This window comes from Anopheles funestus, chromosome 3RL, assembly GCF_943734845.2.
Source record: "Anopheles funestus chromosome 3RL, idAnoFuneDA-416_04, whole genome shotgun sequence".
In the NCBI taxonomy this organism is placed as follows: domain Eukaryota; kingdom Metazoa; phylum Arthropoda; class Insecta; order Diptera; family Culicidae; genus Anopheles; species Anopheles funestus.
The window spans coordinates 7,569,255-7,590,094 of NC_064599.1; the positions used below are offsets into that span (position 1 = coordinate 7,569,255).

Here is a 20,840-nt window from a genome sequence, read left to right on the forward strand (position 1 = left end):
GCATCGATGAAGAATCTTGGATTGTAAGAGAAATGAAATCTAGTCCTCATCCCCTATTGCTCGGTGCTCTAATCAAAAGTGATATTTGCTCTCGATCCAGCTGTATATGGATGCTTGCGAGCGGCTTACCCACTCCACGTTAGCCGCCACCGTACTGAGCGTCATGTTAAGCAGCTTTAGGCCTGGCCCGTCTCCAAACCGTTCCACCAATGATTTCAGCTGTTAAAATAAAATTTAGATAAGAAAGTATTCCTCAAATGTCTACCGGTAATGGTCATGCTCGATTTATGTACCTCATCGTAGTCAAACTTGGTCGAACCATACTGCGTGATAGCGGAGATAACTCGAGCGAACTGTACTGTGCCACGGCCAAGCTTAGACTGGAAGTCGAACCATTTTGCCTGTAAAAATCGACACGCCATAGCACCACCTGTCGGAGTTCCGGCAATTGCGTCCAGCACTTGTACGATCTCAAACACGGGAAGTGTGATGACGTGCGAGAGCAGCCTGTTCTGTAACCAAGCGTCCTTAGTGACACCTAGCGCACGTAATAACTCCATGCGCTCCTCCAATACTGAGCTCTTTTCGCGACGAACGGCCATGTAGCGATCCCAGCAGAACTGCCAGTACTGGAATTCACCAGACAGAACCGAACCGATGTAGGCTACGGAGCGCAGATTTGGAGGTATCGGTATCGAGTGGGTGGTAAAGTTGGTTACCAACCCCTTGGCAAATTTGATCGTTTCCGCTTCCTCCCAGAGTGCCGCACTAAGCATCAGCACGGGACGAAGCAGCTTAGTTTCATCTTCGCCCGTATCTTCCCAGCCGAGCACTTGAATCGATTTCTCCAAATTTTGTCGCACGTATTCGGCCAATACAAGGTAGCACTCGGAATATTTGAGAATTTTTCGCCACTTCTCAAGATGGCTAGTACCCAGTACGATTGGGCCCCATTCTTTTTCCTTTGGAAAGTACGATATGAGCTCCATTGCGGCGTGGCATGGTATGAGATTAGCATGACACAGGGTGAATATATCCGAAACCAATCCGACGCGATCCTACAAGAAAGCGAAAACAAAACTCAATTAAATATCGAATTTAACATTCCACAAGTAAGGCGAAACAATTATATCCCACTTCATACCTGCGTACTAAAAACGGCATTGTTGATTTGCATCTGTTCTACCAGTTTAGCCCAGTTCGCTTCATCGTATAGAACACGATAGTATCCCGTTTGGCCGTGATTTAGTTTGATCCATTGTGCGGTATGGTTTAATGTGATTATCACTAAACACAGAGCGTAAGAAGATAAGACAAGCGTTTGCAGTTTCAATAATATGCATGAGATAAACTATTTAACATACCTTCGCTCGAGTTAAGCCAGATGATTAAACTTTGTTGTTCCTTGTTTTCGATTGATGTTTCATTTGTGTTCAGCACATCCGTGATGTAATGAATGGGAAAGATCCACCGTGACCCTGCATCGGGGCCACTTTTTCCCGTCGGATCGACCGGTGCAGCCGTGGTTGTGGTCGTTCGCGCTGCCTCTCCTTCCAGCTCGATCTCTTCCGTCGGTTCGTCGTAGATTGCCAGGTACTCAGCCGGCCGGAATCCTGTCTGTCTCACAATGAGACTGGTCCCATTCATCGTCACGTTCAGTAGAGGGAAGGCGGCCGTATTGGTCCATTGATTCATCATTTCCTTCACGTACTTGCTGTTGTTAACCTGTTTCGCACAGATCGCCCACAGATCGCTGGGTTCAGCCGTTTGAAACTGGTAAGTTTTCAGAAACTTGCCCAGACACTGCCGAAAGTTTCGCTCTCCAATAGCAGACTGCAGCATCGACATAAGGGCCGCCGATTTGTCAACGTAAAATGGATCATTGTTGCCGGAGTCACTCGCACCGACACTGATACTTTCCCAGCCCTGCAACGCATCAATGTCCAACGCCTTCGTTAACGTATCGATCAGAAACAGTTCCTTCATCGGCCATAGCGGTTGAATGGTGGCCAACAGAAATCGGCTCAAGTAGCGTATCAGACCCTCCCACAGCCATTTGTGCTTCCAGGCCTTCGGAGAGATGAGTCCGCCAAAGTATTGCTTAACGATGCCTTCAGAAATTTTTACCACCGACATGTGATACTCCTTAGACGAGATGGCGGTAGGTTCGTTCAGGAAGGACGTTCGACACACGATCAATCCAAGCGAGCTGGACAAATCGTCAAGCAGTGACGGTAGCGCTACAAAGTCCAGCTTGGAAAGTGGGTACGCTACCGATAGCCATTGCTGCAGATACTCCAAGATATCCCGAGACGTGTGGAGAATAAATGAACCCTTTGCGATGTGAGTTTCCGGTGCGTAGAATGAATACGCCGGTGCTGTCCGTATCATTGCAGTGTCACCAGTCCACACCGTGTCTTGTTCTTGCAGTACGGTGCCATTTGATTTCACTATTGTAGCCGACTCTCCCGCATTTATCGTCACATTGCTTTCAATCTGTGATGGTTCCTTTGTGGGTGGGTTGTTGGTGAGCTTGAACAAATTCTTCGACAACAAAACTGCAGTCAGATGGCGGAAAGGTTTTTTGTCCGTTTTGGCCACCTTGGATGTGATCGATTTTCCATTCCCCATACTTGCTCCAGCTGTACCGGCCGATGGTTTGCCGGTGCCTGTACCTGGAGCACCATTGGTACTAGCGTTAACTTTTTGATACTTTGCCGATGGTTCAAGTAATTCCCGCTTAAAGTCACTGATGACCCACGAAACCGAATCTGGTGGAAGTGGTGGTGTTTCGGCAAAATCGTCTCTAAGCTAGAAATAATAAAGACAATTGATAAACGTCAGCAAATTGGTGCACATTTCCAATAACTATTCGGATAAGAGTCGTCATCACAAAACTAAAAGCGTCCGCTTCATACTTACCAATCCCGTTCCCATGTAAAAGCCAACATCGTCCGTATCCTGTACAATAGAGTTGGACAAGCCTATGTGGAATCTATCGCGGAAGAGCGATATTTTAAATGCTGCTCTCAAATGTGGCTCATCGAAGCAAGGAAACGCCTTTCTTGTGCTGCCGGGTTTCAAAACCGTTGCGGCTAATGTCCTGAGGGAATGAAAAGCAGTATAAATACGATAAATAAGGGTACGCAAGAAAAAAAAAGCAAAATATTCATACTTTTTCATATCGAAATCTCCTTCGAATTGATCCAGAATCATTTTCGAATGCCATCGTATGCTGAGCGTGTAGTTCGCCTTTTTCCGCAACTTTTCTCGTGTCTCGATGTATAGCTGTTGGCGTGGCGTATACTCAAGCATACGGAGAATTTTCAACGCAAATCCTTTCGGGCCCACCAATGCCTAGAAGCGGAGAGAGTGGTTTCAAAAATAAAGTAGAAACAAATGATTCAATATGTATGTTTCATTTTTCATTAACCATGCAGAGGACGAAGGGTTTTCGTAAGGTGGCGAACGGAGCAAACGTTATTTAATATTGATGTGCGTACCTTCTCGGTAATGTTGAGATCCTGTGCGTGCAAGACCACGAAGTTCGTCTCCTTCTCCACGTACAGCTCTATCGATACTTGACCTGCGGTGCCATGGCGCCACCCAAAATAAAACGAATGGTAGGCGTTAAATTATGAAATGAAAAAATCATAAATGCATCCATTTTGCTAATGTGAAAGGAAAAAAACGAAATTGCCATTGTTTACCTTTTACATCGAGCGTCGTTAGATTGGGATGTATTGTTAGAATGTACCGATTTGGTTTCACATTGTTCGGTAACGTTGGTAGCAGCCACGGGAACGGTTGACCGTTGGTTGCGATCGGTTGAAACGGTTCCGAGCTGTTGTAACCATCGGGCACGTACCCGGGCGGTATTTTTCCTGCACATGGACAAACTGCATTATGGAGAAAAGGAAAGGAAAGCAAAACAAAATCACCATGGTTAATACTAGTACATTTCTTTGTTAGAGGTCGATTCATATATGACATGCATGTGACCGTGACCTACCTGTTTGTGGACCGGCGTACGCTATCACTAGGGCCGTTGCTACAATATTATACAAAAGAAATGTGAGTATTATAGAATTGTTTGAAGAATGTATTTTTTAGAATGAACAGCCTCGTTACATGTGTAGTAATTACCTAGTAATGTTCCCAGCACTATTGCTGTCACAAACAGTGCTCGTTTCTGTGAACAAACGGCAACGCCATCGCGAACCGGTCGTGAAGAGCTGTCGCCACCTGTAAAAGAAAAATGTAATGAAAATAATTACAATTTCCGACGGAAAATTTTAAAGCAGACATTTTATATATGAAAACTAATGAAATGCATAAATAATGCACTCGGTGCTCCATTTGCACAATGTTTCTACCTGTAAGGAATGCATCGTCGTCAGAGTCTGGCTCCGTCATCCCGATGCGTTCTCTTCGCCACGGTTTGTTGTTAGGGCCACCACTGCCAACGACCGATACTTTGACGGGGCCCCCCTTTCTTTGCTCGCCAGCCAATACGGCGGCTGCTTCCGGCACAGGCTTGCTGTTCGGTACGGGTAGGCGAAGTTTAAATTAAAATCAACTACCCTGCAGGCGCCTGGCGCTCTGATTGCCAAAGGGTAGGTATGCGATTGTCGTGAGCCACGCTTAATGGAAGAATGCAGTAATACAAGCTGTCGCTATTCATATACATACATTTGATGAGGGCTCGAAATGCAATAAAGGAATTGGCGCGTACCGTTTACACCACGGCCACTAAATTGAAATGCAACTATACTAACACGGCTGCAAAAGCATTCCGTGCAGCTTACTAGAGAGTACAATAACACAATGCTGATTGCCTGACACACGTGAATAGCACAGAACGGACATCCAAATTGCTTTGGAAGAATGAAAGAAAAAAAATAACCCTTGCGTTACAATGTGACAGCTTCCTTAGGCAAGCGAAGCAGCGACCAAGTAAATGGCGTGCAGCGGTCGCTTCCAGCCTGGTATGATAGACACCTGCTTCCACCAGCCTGCCACGCACAGGAACGCTCTTGCGCCTTGAATGGCTAGCACAAACACAATCCTTTCAAGTGCATCATGCCGTGCACTGGAGCAATGAAGTAAATCGCCTTTTTCTCCGGACGCGCGTGTAGGGTAGAATGGGAGTAGTTTTGTTTTCTTAAATTACGAAATATTACAAGCACCGAGCACTGTTCACTCCGTCGAAAGCTTATCGGTCGGCCATTGCAGTCAGGCATCGGTAGCACACGCGTATCAGAGCAAGGTGAAACGGACGTCTGCAGAAACGGTACAGCAACTGCTCACACGGCGTATCCTGATTAATTTTTTCTCCGCCTTTTGCTTCGCTTGCTTGCCTGCAAGCGACCGAATGTGGTAACGTCAGGTAACTACTAATTTAAAGGATGCGCCTCCATTTGCAACGCACTCAGAGATTCACAATTCACAACTCTGCGGTGGCTTGCTGCACCGACGACCAGTAGCGGCCATCTAGTATAAATAGAAGGACGGAAGTGTACTGGAGAGAAGCGTTTCATTTATTTGCAGAGGACGGCTCACTATGATGATAGGGAATCTGTCAATATTTTTTCACATTTACACATCCACTGGACATGCGCACAGTCCAGCATGAACATTGCATGGCATGCTATGCTACAGTGCCCGTGGTGCTTGCCTAAGTAAATCTCGCACACTGTAGCACGGTACGGACGCAAGGATGTATGCGTTGTAATGTGACACAGGTATCAAAAGACAACGTGCCGATGTGTCTGTGTGTTGGTGAAAGGAAGAGAGCATATCTTTATATATGCCGAGGGGATTCGACGACATCGGCAAGCGTTGCGATGCTTGTTCAACGAGACGTGTATTGAGGCTACATAGGAATCAAATGACATTAATGAGGAAATGGCACCAATTTAGCGCCTCCGGGACACCGCCGGAAGTGTGACTTTGCTGAGCACATGTAATTAAATGACTAAAACCAATATGGAGGACCAACTATAGCGTACTGTAATTCTAAAATCCAAGAACTTGCAGGGACATGATGCTTACCGAATTTATTTATGCCGTTCCTTTTCTTGCTGTCTGTCTCCGAAAGTTTGTCCATGCCGCCCAGCGGCTCCAGCTCGACACTTTCGGCCATCGCAACCTTGTAGTCGTTCCTGCGCTTCATTGTAGGGTCGTGGCGTATTTAGATGAAAAGCTGGGTAACTGTACCGGCCTTCGGTGCACCGGTGATATGTACCAACGTGGGAAGACGTCGTCGGGAAGAATTTGTTTTGGCAAAGCTAACCAATACAACACTAAAGGTTCGACGATGACGACGAAAGGACACTAGATCCTCCACTACCGTAATAACAGAATTCACGATGTACGACGACAGCCAATGTGTGTGCGCTTCACTACTCCACTTGTTGATAAACACACGTCACGACGCCCTGCTAAATGTTTTGAAGCGGTTTTGCGGCGAATACTTCCGGATACTCGTCCCTAGCACCAAACTTTCCCACAGCCTAATACAGATGTCCTAACGCTATTGCTACTGATATGCATTCGGTTTTTTCGGAAGATAAATACACGTGCGCCGCAAAAGGTATGCGCTCGGGTTTTTCTCTAAATTCGATAATAATACTGAGGGAGAGCACAGCAGGTAGAGTTTTCCGGTACTAAAACAGCTCCAAGTAAATTGTAAAATGTGAATATGTTTCACGCGGTAAATCTCGTTCCAAACAGCCAAAAGTTGAGTATTTAGATATGGTAAGCAGTAAAAAGTACTGTGTATAGAATAGAATAGTGAGGATTGTATGTGTATGTGTGTTTGCGCGTGTATGTACGCTTTTGTTTTCCACTTGTTCTGTTTTTACATCTCTTCCAGCAGGATCTTCTCTATCAGCATACGCGGAGGATGCGTTTGCGATGTAAAACTCAACATTGCACGTGAATTTCCTAGTTTTGTACACGTGCAGTTACAGCTTCTCGCGGGAAAGGCACCACCAAAATGCTCCAATGCTTACTCCGCACGATAAAACAATGCGCGCTCTGGATGCGACTAACGATAGAACTGCACTTTCTGCCGCGTGTAAAATTGGTCCTAAATGGTTGTTGGCCCGCTGGATTGAAGTCTCGCCGTTTGTTGTTGCCTTTGGTACGATTCCGGCACTAAACCCCGCGGTCACTCATGCTTTTGCGTGAGCTTAAACTCCAGCGATCCTGGTGTACCACAAAACGCTCGTTGACATTTCGGCAGACTGATATTGATTTATCAATAAAATGCGAAACAACAGTGTGGCTGAAGGACGAAGTGTGTGCAACTGGAATTGGCAAACCGCTGTGGCGTCCCGTTGTGCGCATGCCCGTTTGCTGGAAAATAACCAATGGATGTTGTTTGTAGCGCAAAATTAGGGGCAAAAAGACCACGTCAGGGCTGCTTCAAAAGATAAACACCATAGAATCTACAGCTTGAGAAGGTGAATGCCGAACAAGCATAGTAGGCATATTTAACCAAAAACGATTGTCTTCAGTTTGTACGTGTTGATTGGGATTTCAAATCAGTCTTTTGGTAGGTATCAAAGAGAATCTTTCTTACATACATGTTTACGATCTATTTTAAACACGCATACATAAGTACTATCCTTTGCAGGCTATCGGCATCAAAAACTGTACAATCAAAAGTGCTATAAAACATCGAATCCTGTTTTGACGTTTGGTGAAAACTCGGGAAAACACGAAGATAGCGCGTACTCAGTTTTTATCAGGAGAGATAAGAGCGCGGCATCCAACGATGTATGCACCATCTCCACGTGAGCCAGAGCAGTAACGATATACTATGTGTGGAAAATGCGTTCCTGTCGCATATCGCAGGCTCTCGGATTAGATAGAGGGTGATGGTTGATAAACTGGGAGCGGATGAGCAACTGCGGAAACTCGCCTAGCGCCATTGATTGTTCTCCTGCGTGCAGAATTGTCAAATGAGTATTTTGTTTGGTTTGTCGAAGAAGGGCAGGACAGACGGGAAGCGCAAGGCCCAAAAAGGGGAGTAAGATTAAGGGCAGTTTGGTGGTGGCAAACTGTAAATAGAGCAGGAGTGAAATTCTATGCTGTCGTTTTTTCCACCGAGCGCATTCTTCTCACTAAACGGTTCCGTTCTGTCCGTGGAACGCCAGGAAAAAGAAGGCTTAATATTACTGTTTGTTGTGTGTTTTTTGTGCAGAGTAGCCAGTCCTTGTGCGAATGTGTACAGGAGTTGTGTGGTGTTTAGTTCGCGTTTTCGGCAGCTTCCCATAAACCACCCCCCGCCCTTGTTAGCCCAGCCTACACACATTTTTCGGACACTCGGCCATCCACACACACACACACATACACACCCATATGCGCGTACACATACAGTAGTGTGCACGCACGTACCGCGCCACAAACACACACGCATTCGATCCTAATACGCCAGTAGGATGGTAATCTGAAAACGGCCAGAAGCACAAGGCAGCCAGCCCACGGTTGTGTCGCGCGCTAGTCGGGTAGAGCGAGGGAAAAAGTATCAGGTTTAGTACGGCAAATGTAAACGCAAAGCGTAACCACACAGTTCGTCCTCAAACAAACATCGAATTTTTGCTAATTTATCCATCGTTGTTTTTCATGCGTGAGAAAGCATTGTGATGTTTGTCGTGTTGTACAAATGTTGTTGATAGTGAGAGCACAGTAACGCATTATAGCAAAAAAAACACGAAGGGAGTCGCGATTGTTGCCAGTTCTAAGCGATAGCGAGTTCTTGTTAGAGTTATTATATATTATATACATACAACAGTATACACCATATATATATATATACCTATATATACACACAAAACACGCACTAGGATACACACGCACAGTGTCCAAACTCCCGCTAGTTTCCCAACACGTACAAGCGAGTGTTTGTGACGAAAATAGTAGCTGTCCCAAGAGCAACAAACAAGCAACAACTTCCTTTTTGCAATCCAACGAACGAACGTACGAACGAAATCAACAAACAAATCCACCAAGATGGGCGAAATGGATAGGAATAACAAGAAAATTTTACAAAACATCAAAATGCCCGAGCAAAGCAATGATTACCGAGTGGTACGACTGTAATGTATAAATCCCATCCCACCCTTACCTTTTTTACCCCTCGTGATCCTTAAAGGTGCCGTTCTCAATGCCGCGAACCCACCCACTATTAGGGTGGAGCGCGGCATGGCATTCCTTCCTGTCCTGCGAGTGCATCTTGTTTAGCATTTTGTTTTTTTTTCTCTTCATTGAGTTTTCCACTCTTTGTGTGTCTTCTGGTTGCATGCAAACCGTCCCTAGTCGCATATGTACTAAGAGGAAATGTGTGTATGTGTGTTTGTGTGTGTGTGGGGTGTGCGTGTGTTCCTTTCCGTTTCATGTTCTTATTCCTTGGACGGATGCATCCCTGGAGGTGGTATTCGGTGCCGGAGGTGTTGGCAAAAGCTCGCTGGTATTGCGATTCATCAAGGGAACATTCCGTGAAAGCTACATTCCCACCATCGAGGACACGTATCGGCAGGTAAGGCCAGAACCGGTGCCCGGCACGCATTTCGCGTTGCTGTTCCCGAATGCTTGTTTGTTCGATGTACATATGCGTTCGGTCATGATTTCATTGTGCTTTCTAGGTGATAAGCTGCAATAAAAACATATGCACACTGCAAATCACCGATACGACGGGTTCACATCAGTTTCCGGCAATGCAGCGGCTGTCTATCACCAAGGGTCACGCATTCATACTGGTGTACTCGGTCTGTTCGAAACAGAGCCTTGAGGAGCTTCGGCCCATTTGGAGCTTAATCAGAGAGCTGAAGGTATGAAATTGCACCACCTACGAAAGGGCACCGTTCTGCTTAGCCTCAGCCATTATGTTTCCGTTCCCAGGGTGAAGAAATATCCCAGATACCTGTAATGTTGGTTGGCAACAAATGTGATGAAAGTGAAGACTTACGAGAAGTGACCAACATCGAAGGTCAAACGGAAGCCGCTACCTGGGGAGTATCGTTCATGGAAACGTCTGCCAAAGAAAACCACAATGTTACCGAACTGTTTCAGGTAAATGCAGTAAACAACGGTTACCAACATATTTCGCCTACTTTGGTTTAGCTTCATAAACAAAAATTTCCTCCTTTCGACAGGAACTACTCAACATGGAGAAGAACCGTAACGTATCACTGCAGCTCGATGGGAAGAACAAGAAGAAAAACAAAAAGAAAATGATGAAAGAGCAGGCGAAGGAGGAAAAGCTGCTGAAGGAGAAGAAAGAAAAACAGATGCAACGAGAGAAGGAAAAGGGTAAAGAAAAGGACAAGGATAAAGAAAAGCAAACGAAAGAGAAAGACAAAGGAAAGGATGCGAAGGATAAGGCCGGTGCCGGAAACGCGCAGCCAGCGCCGGCTGGCGAAGGGAGCGGTACACTAAAGGAAAAGTGTAAAGTAATGTGAAAACCCAGCTACGCAGCACCGAAGACGACCATTACGATTATTATGACGGCACGCTTACTCAACAAATGATCAAGCGCGGACGAGTCCGCCGTTTAAAAATTCGTTATATTATTGATATTATATGAAAGCGAAAGAAAGGCAAAAGGCGCGCAGCAATTGCAAATGGACATGAATCGAGTAATGAACACACTCAGAAACACACCTAGACACACCAGATATACAAACAGGATGATAATAATGGATCTGTACATATGCTGCGGTGGAAGTAACCAAACGGCCGCGATATGGAAAAGGACGACGACGATGAAACCGCGAAGGAAAATACAAATGGCCAGGAAGGAATGCAATTTAGCAATTGAGGAATGCAACAAAAAAAACAGAACGTCACGGTTTGTGTCCGTTTTTGGCAAACCAAAAGCCTCTGCGGTGCGGAAGCGCTACATCCACTAAATACTTATATATATATGAAATTCAAAACGTATCGCGCGTATGCAACAAGCAATCGACATGATAGGGACACGTGGTGAGGACGTAGGGAATGTGGACAAACATTGCTTGATAAGCATTGGTTCGGGAATATTATTCTTAGGACAGCATTCATATATACACACACCCACACACACCGACACACAAGAACAAAATACCAATTCTCTTAGCTATATCTCTTAGCTTACCAAATAATACACACGAATCGAATAGACGCTTAACTGAAGTGCACTAGATATAAAGAAAAGCAACTGTAGGAAATTTAACAATAACAATGATTATATTTTGCTTCAAATAACAAATAATAAATCGTTGAGATAATCACTAGTGTGAGACCGTTACTAATCGTGTGCCATAGCCCAGCTTGCCGAAACATGCTCTAGTACAGAATAGTTGTAATGGAACTTACGTGTCAAGTACATGCTTACAGTACGTACATATATTGTTTAACACTTTAGACCAGAGTTTGCGGTGCATTTTTATGTTCATTTAGATAGATTGTCTTTGCTTTGCTGCGTGAAAACTATCGTCTATAGGCACAATTTGACTGTTTTGCTTCCACTTTCTAGCTCGTTTTGCGCAATCACAGTTACAGGTTATTTAAAGCTTTAATAAAGCTTTTGGTATATTTACAAACTAACAAACTCTGTTTTTAAGTGTATATGAGCATATTTTTCGTTATTATGTAGATTCTTATTTGATGTATGGTTTGTTTTCCTGTTATCAACGTTAAGTAACTATATTGAGGGCAACATTCGATCTCCGACAACTGTCCACTTTTCAACTTATTTTGTCGGACAGATGGACATTCTGTGGAAACACTGATCGTGTTGATAATTGTGGATACTAGCGATTACACTCCAACACTTTGTTAAAGTTCGACATTTTCTTAAGTTTGTTCTTTCTATAAATTTGTGCAAAGGACCTTCCACATAGTGTAACTTTTCAAAATTATACAAATGTGCTTGAATGTTGCCAATCAGCTTTGGAGTAATCAATACAAGAATAATGCAACTAGATAGCGCTTCTCAACTCTTAACCAAAAAAGAGTAGAATCACACGGACTTTGATCTCTTCACAAAGTTAAGGAGACCGAACATTCGATCACCCCCACCAGCGTAAGTTGCGATTTATTCTATATTAGTTCTAAGGTTTATGTTCGGAAACTTGCCCGTAAGTACTGGTTCACAATCGGCATGTTAAACGACCCATTGAATCAAACCATCCGACCATCCTTGAACTAATTTAGAACATAGAACAGGTAATTAAAGCGGATCATGCATCAGCAGAATGTTGCGAATTTCTTGCGGATTACCCCATTAAACCGTTGCTAAGGGACGAACGCAGCCGCAGCTATTTGAATTTCGGCTACGTACATCGTTCAGCCCAATAAATACTATGGGATAATTCTGGGCATATTCGCTCACACATCTTCCTGACAGATGTCATTCGAAACTGTCAAGAAAAAGACAAAAGTTCAGTTCTATACACTTTGATCAGTGTGCGTGGTTTGGAATTTTGCGAATAAGATTTTCTGCGCCAACTTTTTCATCCGTGAGAGTATCTTTTCCCTCGTTTTCCGTGCAGTGTCGAGTTTTCGTGTGAACAAAGACGACCAGCAATGGATCTTGCCAAACTCAAGGTGGCCGACCTAAAGGCCGAGCTTGCGGCGAGAAATTTGGATACCAAAGGAGTGAAAGCGGTGCTACTGGAGCGCTTGAAGGAAGCGATCGAACGCGAAACTAACGCGGCCGCCAACGTCGATTTGACCAGCCAACAACAGTATCTGGCACAACAGCAGCATCAACAACAGTTGCTGCTGCAACAGCAACTGCAAGCGCAGCAGCAATTGCAAGCGCAGCAACAGTTGCACGCCCAGCAGCAACTTTTTATTCAACAGCAACAACTTCAGCAACAGCAGCAGCAGCAGCAGCAGCATCAGCAACCACAGCAGCAGCAAAATGTGATAGTTGCTGACCCGCTGCCCCAAGAGCAGACCATAGAGGATTTGTCCATGTCGAGTGAGTGCATTTGTGTTGTTGAATGTCGATCGATAGAGAAGAAAATTAATATATTCAGCGCGATTTCTCGCTCCCTGGTGTGTAATCAGAGCTGTGCGGATAGCGCGCCATTTTGTTTGTGAAGGGAAAAAGTTACTCGTTCCCGCTTGCGCGTCCAATCGCCTTTTTCACTCACTCACGCACTCCACACTCACACTAGCGTAGATTTTAAAGCGCCGTCGTGTCTGTTTTCCGACGCCGGAGAAAGTGTGCGTAAACACGGTTTTTTTGGTGGCAGTGTAGGCAGCGTTTGTACTCATTTCGCGGTGTGTACGAATATTGCGGGAACAGGAAATGGAACAACTTGTAAACAATTCGTCGGAGCGAGTGGAGTAATGAACTTCGCGTTTTGTTATGTTTATGCTTGTCTTTTTATTGTATCGTACGCATTTTGATTTGAACGTAAAACCGCCAAATGCCAATATGGAAAAGAGAAATAGCGAGTGATAGTTATTGTATGTGAATTAGATGAATAATTTAATATTTCTGGTCTTAGGCAAGCGAGTGGATACACCGGTTCGGAGACGTAGTACTAGGCGTTCCATGACACGATCACCGTCTCCGCCGAATAGCTCCGCGGATAATCCACACGCCTCGTTAATGGGAAGTGCTCGAAAGCGAGGCCGATCGCGATCGATGACAAAATCGCCGTCTCCTCAGCGACTTACCAGCGAAACACCGTGTCTTGCATCAGTACAGGAAGAAGAACCGGAACCAGTGGTGGAAGCAACAGAGCAGCGGTTAGAACCTACGGTAGAACCTAAAAGCGATGACAGTGCCACCATGGCACCTGTCGTCGAATCACCTCCTGCTCCATCACATCAGGAACCGCTCGAACAAGCGGAACAACCGGAACCTGTACCGGCATCAGTTGGGGCAATGGAGGTTGAAGAAAGTGAATCAAACGCACCGACCGAAGCGGCTGAAAAATGTGAAGCAGTCAATGAGGAGGTGTCTTTGGTCACGCCTGAAACGGCGGACACGTTGGAAGCGGAAAAGCTTTCCACACAGTCCGGAACCGAGCAAGATTCGAAGGAAGATGAACAGCAGGTTAAAGCTGAAGAACCTTCAAAGGCTACCGAAACAGGCGAAACGGATGCTAAACCTGCAACAGCTTCAACTAGCGCGGAAGACACTGTTGCAAGCGATAAATCCCAGGCTGGAGCAACAAAAACCGAAAAGAAGTTAAACGCTCAACAACAAGCCCAGAATAATATGGTTGAATTCGTCACGGAGGAAGTTGAGCCGAATCTGCCTACGGAAGCCGAAAATACGTTCACGCTCAGCTGGTGTAAGTAACGACAGTACGTACTTTCCACGATATGATTGCTATATTGCTTCATTGTCTTATTACAGATGATTCCGATTTGAATTTGACCATCGACCATAAAGATTTGCTGTCGGCGAAACCGCTGTCGGACGGCATATTTGGCCTAGTGTGGGCTGGCGTGCGTGCTAGCCGCGGTGTTACGGGCGGGAAGGTGTTCTACGAAGTATTAGTAGTGGACGAGTTGCAACCCGCCACCAAATCACCGCTGGTGCCGGAAGGCGAAACATCCACACCGGAAATTCGAATAGGCTGGTCAACGGTGATGGAAGGCAAACGGCAGCTTGGCGAGACGGATCTTTCCTACGGATATTCCAGCTGCGGAAAAAAGGTAGTCGGTGGCAACTTTGAACAGTACGGTGTGGCGTACGGGAAGAATGACGTGGTGGGCGTTTACTTGGATATGGAAGCGTCACCATGTATGATGCAGTTTACGGTAAACCGTATACGACAAGGGCCGGCGTTCGAGTTCGAAAAGGAAACGTTGGACGGCAAAGCTTTATTCCCGCATGTATACGCGAAAAATCTATCGTTCAAAGTCAACTTTGGCACGGTGGAGGATGGTTTTCCTCTAACTGTGAAGAAAGCACCCGCTGCTGACAAACCGGCAACCGAAACGGGCGACAAAGATGCAAAACAAACTACCGAATCAACAGCTGCGAAGGAGGAAGGAAAGGAAGGCGATGCAAAGGAGGAAGACGATTCCGTTCCGAAGGAGGAAACAAACTCGGACGATGCCGCCAAGTTGGAGGAAGGTGTAAAAATGGATGAAACGGAAAATACGGCAACCTCGACCGATGAATCAGCTGCCGAAAAAGTACCTTTCAATGAAGAGTTTAAATTCCTAGACTGCTTTATTAAGGAGAATGAAGCTTGCGTTGTCGACGGCTTGAAGGGACCGTCAGCTAGGGATTGTTGCGAGGTAAGCGTACAACTCCGAAACACCGGTCAGTGTGACAAAATTGTTAACTGTTGTCCTATTTTGATCGCTTTCCATTACAGCTTGTAATGATGATTGGACTTCCCGGGTGTGGTAAAACAACATGGGTACAAAACTATCTGAAGGAAAATCCTGACACTTCGTACACTTTACTGAGCATCGAAAGTTTGCTAGAGAATATGAAGGTAAACAGAATCGCTATATTTTCAAATCTTTCGCTTATCGATTTATTGTGTATGTTTAGGTGTTGGGTAAAGCGCGGGAACCTTCGAATACTCCACAGTGGCAGAAAGTGGTTGAACAACTGTCGCGTAACATGGCACGATTAATCGAAATAGCGTGCAAACGTCGAAGACACATCCTCATCGATCAGGTATGTGAGTCGAGTGTAGTAATGAGTTTGGGATTAAACTTTCACCTTAATCATTATGTACTTCGTATTTTTTCCACCTATATTCTAGACGAATGTGTTCGCATCCGAGCAAAAGCGACGTTTGAAAGGTTTCGGAGGATTTAAGACACGTCGTGCTGTGGCGGTGGTACCGAATCTGGAGGAGTATAACCGACGGTATGAACTAAAAGTTGCCAAATACGGCAAGGAAGTACCTGAAACGACTCTTAATACAATGAAGGGTAAGGTCGATCACCAAGCTAAATAGCACCAAGTGCCACGGGATGCGAATTTCTTTTGTTCCATTTATTAATTGATTCGTCTCGTTTTCGATTGTAGCAAACATTTTTGTACCATCGGCAGTACAAAACTGGTACACGGAAATCGTATTTACTGAGCTCGCAGAAACGGAAGCACAGGAAATAATTAAGAAGATAAACGAGGAGGGCCGTAAATTGTTGCCACCGCGAAGAAACCGTGCTAATCAGTCGAACCGACAGAAGCATAACAACAACGCCAACAGTAACTACACTTCGCGCTGGAATCATAATCGTCCGCAAGGTGGTGGACAGCAGTACGGCAAGAATCGGTATGGTAACAATGCGGGAGGTGGCAGTGGCGGATACAACCGTTACGGAAACAAATCTAACGACAACGTTGGCCAGTATGGACATCATCGCTCCGGGGATTACCGCAGCGGCAATGGATATGGTCGCCGAGACGATCATCACCACCGTGGAGGAAGTTACGGTTCGGGAGGAAACCGGTATGATTCCTGGAACCGGAACAGTGGCGGTGGAGGAGGGTAAGTTAGGAAACGGATTGGAAAGATTAGTTACGCTGATCCGTTACTTACCGGTGTGATTGTTTTTTGCTTCGATTAGATATTACAACGATCGTGGATATTCCAACCGTGGCTATAATCAACAGCAGCAGGATCATTCCAGTAATCGATATGATGCACGCCGTCGCGATCGTCGGGGTAAGTTTCGGTTCATCATTTGCATTTTACATTTTTTAAACTCTACAAGACGTGACGTACGAGGATTTCTAAGGGTGGATAATTACTTTATGTTACCATTTCTCGGGAATATTAGCTATTAGTTTGTTTATGGTTGATTGTGCGTTGCATTTTAGGATATAACAATGGCTCGGGATGGAATACACAAGGAGGTCAATCGCAGCAATGGAACAACAGCTACCCAAAATCGGGCAGCTCGGAATCCTGGTACTTATGGTGGCAGGTAAGTCGTTCGATGCCTCAAAATACCTCGCTCAGTTTTGCACCTTATCGAAAAGCTGAACAAAAATGTTTGCATGTACACACATACAAAGCGGCTGAATAGTTTTGTTGTACACCAGTAAAAGAGGCAACGATCTCCTACCGAGTAGCAACAACGTGCATTGGCAAATACATACAATGGCAAGCAAAAAACGTTTCACAACCGCTTGTGTTTGCATTCAAACATATCAGCTGCCGAACCGTTAAATGACGAAATATACGCGCGTACTACAATGTCCATTCTATGTTGCTGTGCATTTAGGATCATTAACGCCACTGAAGGAAGGCAAACGCGCGCATAGTGCTTTGACTGTGCCCTCCCCCCCTCCCGAGGATTAGATATAGTGTAACACGCCACACACACTGACTGACTGAGCGAATGAATGATCCTATCCAACCGAACCGACGGAGAATGGAAGCGTATTTTAGTGTGTTATTAGATGTAGAGCGTGCGTGTTTACATGATCATTCGCTGGTGGCGATTTTGTTTTAGAGAGAAGAGAGAGAAGAAGAAGAAAAAAAAAACAAAATAAAAGCTGCACCAGCTCGTCCTTTATCTTTCTTGTTTTTTCCCCCGATCCCTCGCTCAATAACGACAAAACTTGGCACGTAGCGTGTGGTGGGGTTTTCGTGACGGAACACGGAACGCGGTTAAAAGTAAAACAAGGTAGAGCATAGAGACACACGACACCCAAAATACACGCTAACGCACACGCTCGGCAAATGTTTAAGCTCACATTGTAAAGTTATGTTTTTGGTTCATCACAAAACTGTTCGTCACATCGTCGTAAGATGAGCGTTCCATAATCAGCAGCACGAGTATACCATTGCTTCGTATCACCCATCACCATCACACCATCGTCACGATCATCAATCAGCCACTCTACAGGGCTCTCCACAGTCAGTCAGCATATAACAACCTTCATCATATTCATCTCCCATCGTACGATCGTTCGCATTGATTGCGTGTGAAACTATTTAGTGGCACAACCGCAAAAGAGAAGCAAACAAATCTCCCTGGTGTGCTTGAGGGAAGACTACCGATTTCTTATCTGAGTCGAAGAAGAAGAACAAGAAGCAGCAAAAGCGAAAAAAAAGAAAGAGAGAATATGTAATAGAAAATGTACGCACACAGAACCACACACCAATGAAATGTCTGTCAACCTGACTCCAACTTTCTTCCTGTCCACCGTGACAGTGGAAGGTAAGGATCATGTTGTGCCTACCAGTTATCTTAATGTTTGTTATTTGTTTTTGTTTCACCCCACCAATTTATCCGTCATGATTATATTTTCATTGAAGCGTAATAGAATCGAAATACGTGTCCGTGTCCGTGTCCTTGTCCATCTTGTTTTACCACTTTGCTTTGCAGTAAAGCCTTAAGCACCTTAAGCGAATTTCGATTAATTTCGTTTTAGTAAAATTCTTCTGTTTTGCGAATCTTGTGTGGTTAAGTAAAAGTATTTCTTTGCTTTTTAACATACTGATTATAAAGTGTTTTCTGTTTTGTTTTACGATTCTAATCTGCGTGTGTTTAGGGAAGTAAGAGGGTTGAAAAGGTGGCTGCTTCCTCTGTTCTCTCTCTCGCGCGCGCGCGCTCTCTCTCTCCTTCTCTCTCTCTCACACACACACACACTGTACTGGTAGACTGGGGCTTAATGACATTTCCTGCAACATACGAAGACATTTTTTCATCAAAAACTTTATTGTTTTTACTTCGCCTTTTACACATTTATCGTAAGCTGACAGTGTTTGCAATTAATGTTATTTACCTTTTTTCTGTTCGTATTTTGCAGTCCAACCTGAACAACCTGCTCGCGCCAAATGGTAGCAATGCGGCGGATGGGTCAGCTGCCGCCGCCTCATCGTCCCAGTGGAACCAGTATGGGAATAATGCACATCAATCCTCATCGTACGGAAACTATAACTCGAAGGGTTCCGGCCCCGGTACAAGCAGTATGGGTTGAAGGAATTCGTAAACAGTCATCGGCAGGATAAGAACTTGCTTCCGTTCCGCAGCTCTCAGTAGGTGGTTTTACTTTTTTTTTTAAGCTAATTGAACCTGAGACGTAATTTTAACGTAGTAGTATAAATTACTTTAGTATGTTAGATGAATTTTTTTTTCATTAACATTACGTACACACAAACACGATCAATTACTACTGCTTTTCCCACACACACACCAACACTTACACAAACATATGACATCGTATTCATACGCGACAAACCTGTAGTTGGTTATGTTTAAGGTACGTTATGCACATTTAAAAAAAATCCTACAAAACACATGGCCCGCGTTAGCAACGGACATACAACTCACACGGAAGATTTAGGCAATGGTAGTGAGATAAATTTAAGAGCACGGAATTTCGATTTTAAGGTAAAGATTCGATCATGGAGTCATACGATGGGGATGATAATTTATGTGTAATACGTTTGTTTCCAATACCTAAGAGAAAGCTTGATGTTCAACATTAGTGCGGTAAGAAACGGATTGTGAAAGGTGTGTGAATTTTCTTTCTCTCGTTTGGTAGACATTTTAACGCAATAATGGAAGCGTTCCCTGTTTCTTGAACGTTTTTATATAAAGGTTTCTTTAAGGCTGGCTTTTTTATATTCAGTAATAAGGATATATATATTTTTTTTTGTATAGTTACAACGAATTATGTTAAAATGTTACACTCTTCACTCTTTTTCGTTTAGTTTTCATAACATGGTAAGATTTTATTGTTTAGTGCTAGGTGCTAACCCTTGCGAGGAAACCAAGTAAAATATGCACATCCAGCGAGTGAAAAGATTTGTTTTTTTTTCTATTTACTTATCGTTTTACATTTTCATGCCTTCACCATTCATCTTAATTAACAACGTAAGAGGTAGTATTGAGAAAATGGCTCCATAGGCCTTACTTTATTAAATATGGTACTGAAACCGATAGGGGGTAGAAGAAACAAAACTCACCCCTTGCATATTAAATGACAGAAATGGCTGTCCGCGAGAACAAAGAGGGACGGTTAAAGAGAAAAATGATCGCGAAAAAAAGAAACGGATTATCCTGTTTTGTTTTGCAGCAAAACGGAACTACAAAAGGGAAGAAATTTAGTAAAAAAAAACAAACAATTGTGTAATACAGACACGAAAGCAGCGATTGTATCAATAGAAAGTAACACAAGATTTTGGCGTGAGTTAACCAATTAAATTAAAAGAAAAAAAACAAAAAAAAACATTCTTAAACGTATCTATGATTGCAAATGACAAAACCATGTATAACAAAACAAAGGAGTTCGTAAATGGAATGCTAAACTAGTAATATCTAGATTGTTTTTTTGTTTTTTTGCAAAATGAACGAAACAAATAAAACATTAAAACATGGATCGAGTGCGAGTTCTGTGCAAAAGATAAGGAAACCATTTTTATTGCCATTTGCAAGTACAACCGATACACAACTAAAGAAATCTAACACCCAACTTGTCGCTATCCACTGTCTATACTTAAGGTACAAATAAATGAAAACTGTCCATATACCTATTTCCCCCGACGGGGGTAGTGTTTTCTGTTATGCTAACTGATCGATACCGAATCGTTTGAAATAATGAGAATTAAATTATCAAAGTACGGTACAACCGCTCCCTTTGCGAACGAAATCTTTGGCTATGGAGGCAGGGAGCATCATGTGTGTCGACTTTGATCAAATATGTCGTAACCCGTCAGTATGATGCGGCTCGTTGTCTCAATCAAAATGCTTCGAGATCGAAAATAACTTATGCACTGACCCATATGAACCTTCCCGCCGGAGCACCATACCCATGCGAGATGGGGTTGAGTGTGTTAAATTGATCCTCTTTGCAATCCTATTTACTAACGCCATTACCGACCTTCTCTACACTA

General features: G+C 44.1%; 3 protein-coding genes across 5 annotated transcripts; 2 read left to right on the top strand and 1 right to left on the bottom strand.

Moving 5' to 3' along the window:
* Nucleotides 1-3: 3 nt before the first annotated feature.
* Nucleotides 4-7,210, bottom strand: LOC125770635 (aminopeptidase N). Of its 2 annotated transcripts, none has more exons than XM_049440501.1 (11): nucleotides 6,055-7,210; nucleotides 4,147-4,245; nucleotides 4,013-4,051; nucleotides 3,711-3,899; nucleotides 3,504-3,586; nucleotides 3,176-3,357; nucleotides 2,923-3,103; nucleotides 1,365-2,811; nucleotides 1,145-1,287; nucleotides 294-1,058; nucleotides 4-219 (listed from the first exon to the last, which is right to left on the bottom strand). In XM_049440501.1, the coding sequence occupies exons 1-11, from the start codon at nucleotides 6,173-6,175 to the stop codon at nucleotides 73-75; spliced, it is 3,396 nt and encodes a 1,131-aa protein (XP_049296458.1). In that variant the 5' UTR covers nucleotides 6,176-7,210; the 3' UTR covers nucleotides 4-72. The 2 variants fall into 2 exon arrangements, with proteins under 2 accessions (XP_049296458.1, XP_049296459.1); XM_049440502.1 differs by lacking the exon at nucleotides 6,055-7,210 and adding an exon at nucleotides 4,377-5,518.
* A 451-nt stretch (nucleotides 7,211-7,661) lies between these two features.
* LOC125770706 (GTP-binding protein Di-Ras2-like) lies at nucleotides 7,662-11,296 on the top strand. The gene is made up of 5 exons (XM_049440643.1): nucleotides 7,662-9,099; nucleotides 9,440-9,547; nucleotides 9,654-9,839; nucleotides 9,910-10,080; nucleotides 10,164-11,296. Exons 1-5 carry the CDS (start codon nucleotides 9,022-9,024, stop codon nucleotides 10,467-10,469), a joined length of 849 nt encoding a protein of 282 aa, XP_049296600.1. The 5' UTR covers nucleotides 7,662-9,021; the 3' UTR covers nucleotides 10,470-11,296.
* Nucleotides 11,297-12,421: 1,125 nt separating this feature from the next.
* On the top strand, nucleotides 12,422-20,476 carry LOC125770636 (heterogeneous nuclear ribonucleoprotein U-like protein 1). Of its 2 annotated transcripts, none has more exons than XM_049440503.1 (10): nucleotides 12,422-12,976; nucleotides 13,512-14,306; nucleotides 14,372-15,264; nucleotides 15,345-15,467; nucleotides 15,527-15,655; nucleotides 15,744-15,915; nucleotides 16,013-16,478; nucleotides 16,558-16,655; nucleotides 16,811-16,917; nucleotides 18,752-20,476. In XM_049440503.1, exons 1-10 carry the CDS (start codon nucleotides 12,577-12,579, stop codon nucleotides 18,920-18,922), a joined length of 3,354 nt encoding a protein of 1,117 aa, XP_049296460.1. In that variant the 5' UTR covers nucleotides 12,422-12,576; the 3' UTR covers nucleotides 18,923-20,476. The 2 variants fall into 2 exon arrangements, with proteins under 2 accessions (XP_049296460.1, XP_049296461.1); XM_049440504.1 differs by lacking the exon at nucleotides 18,752-20,476 and adding an exon at nucleotides 17,218-17,833.
* Nucleotides 20,477-20,840: the final 364 nt, after the last annotated feature.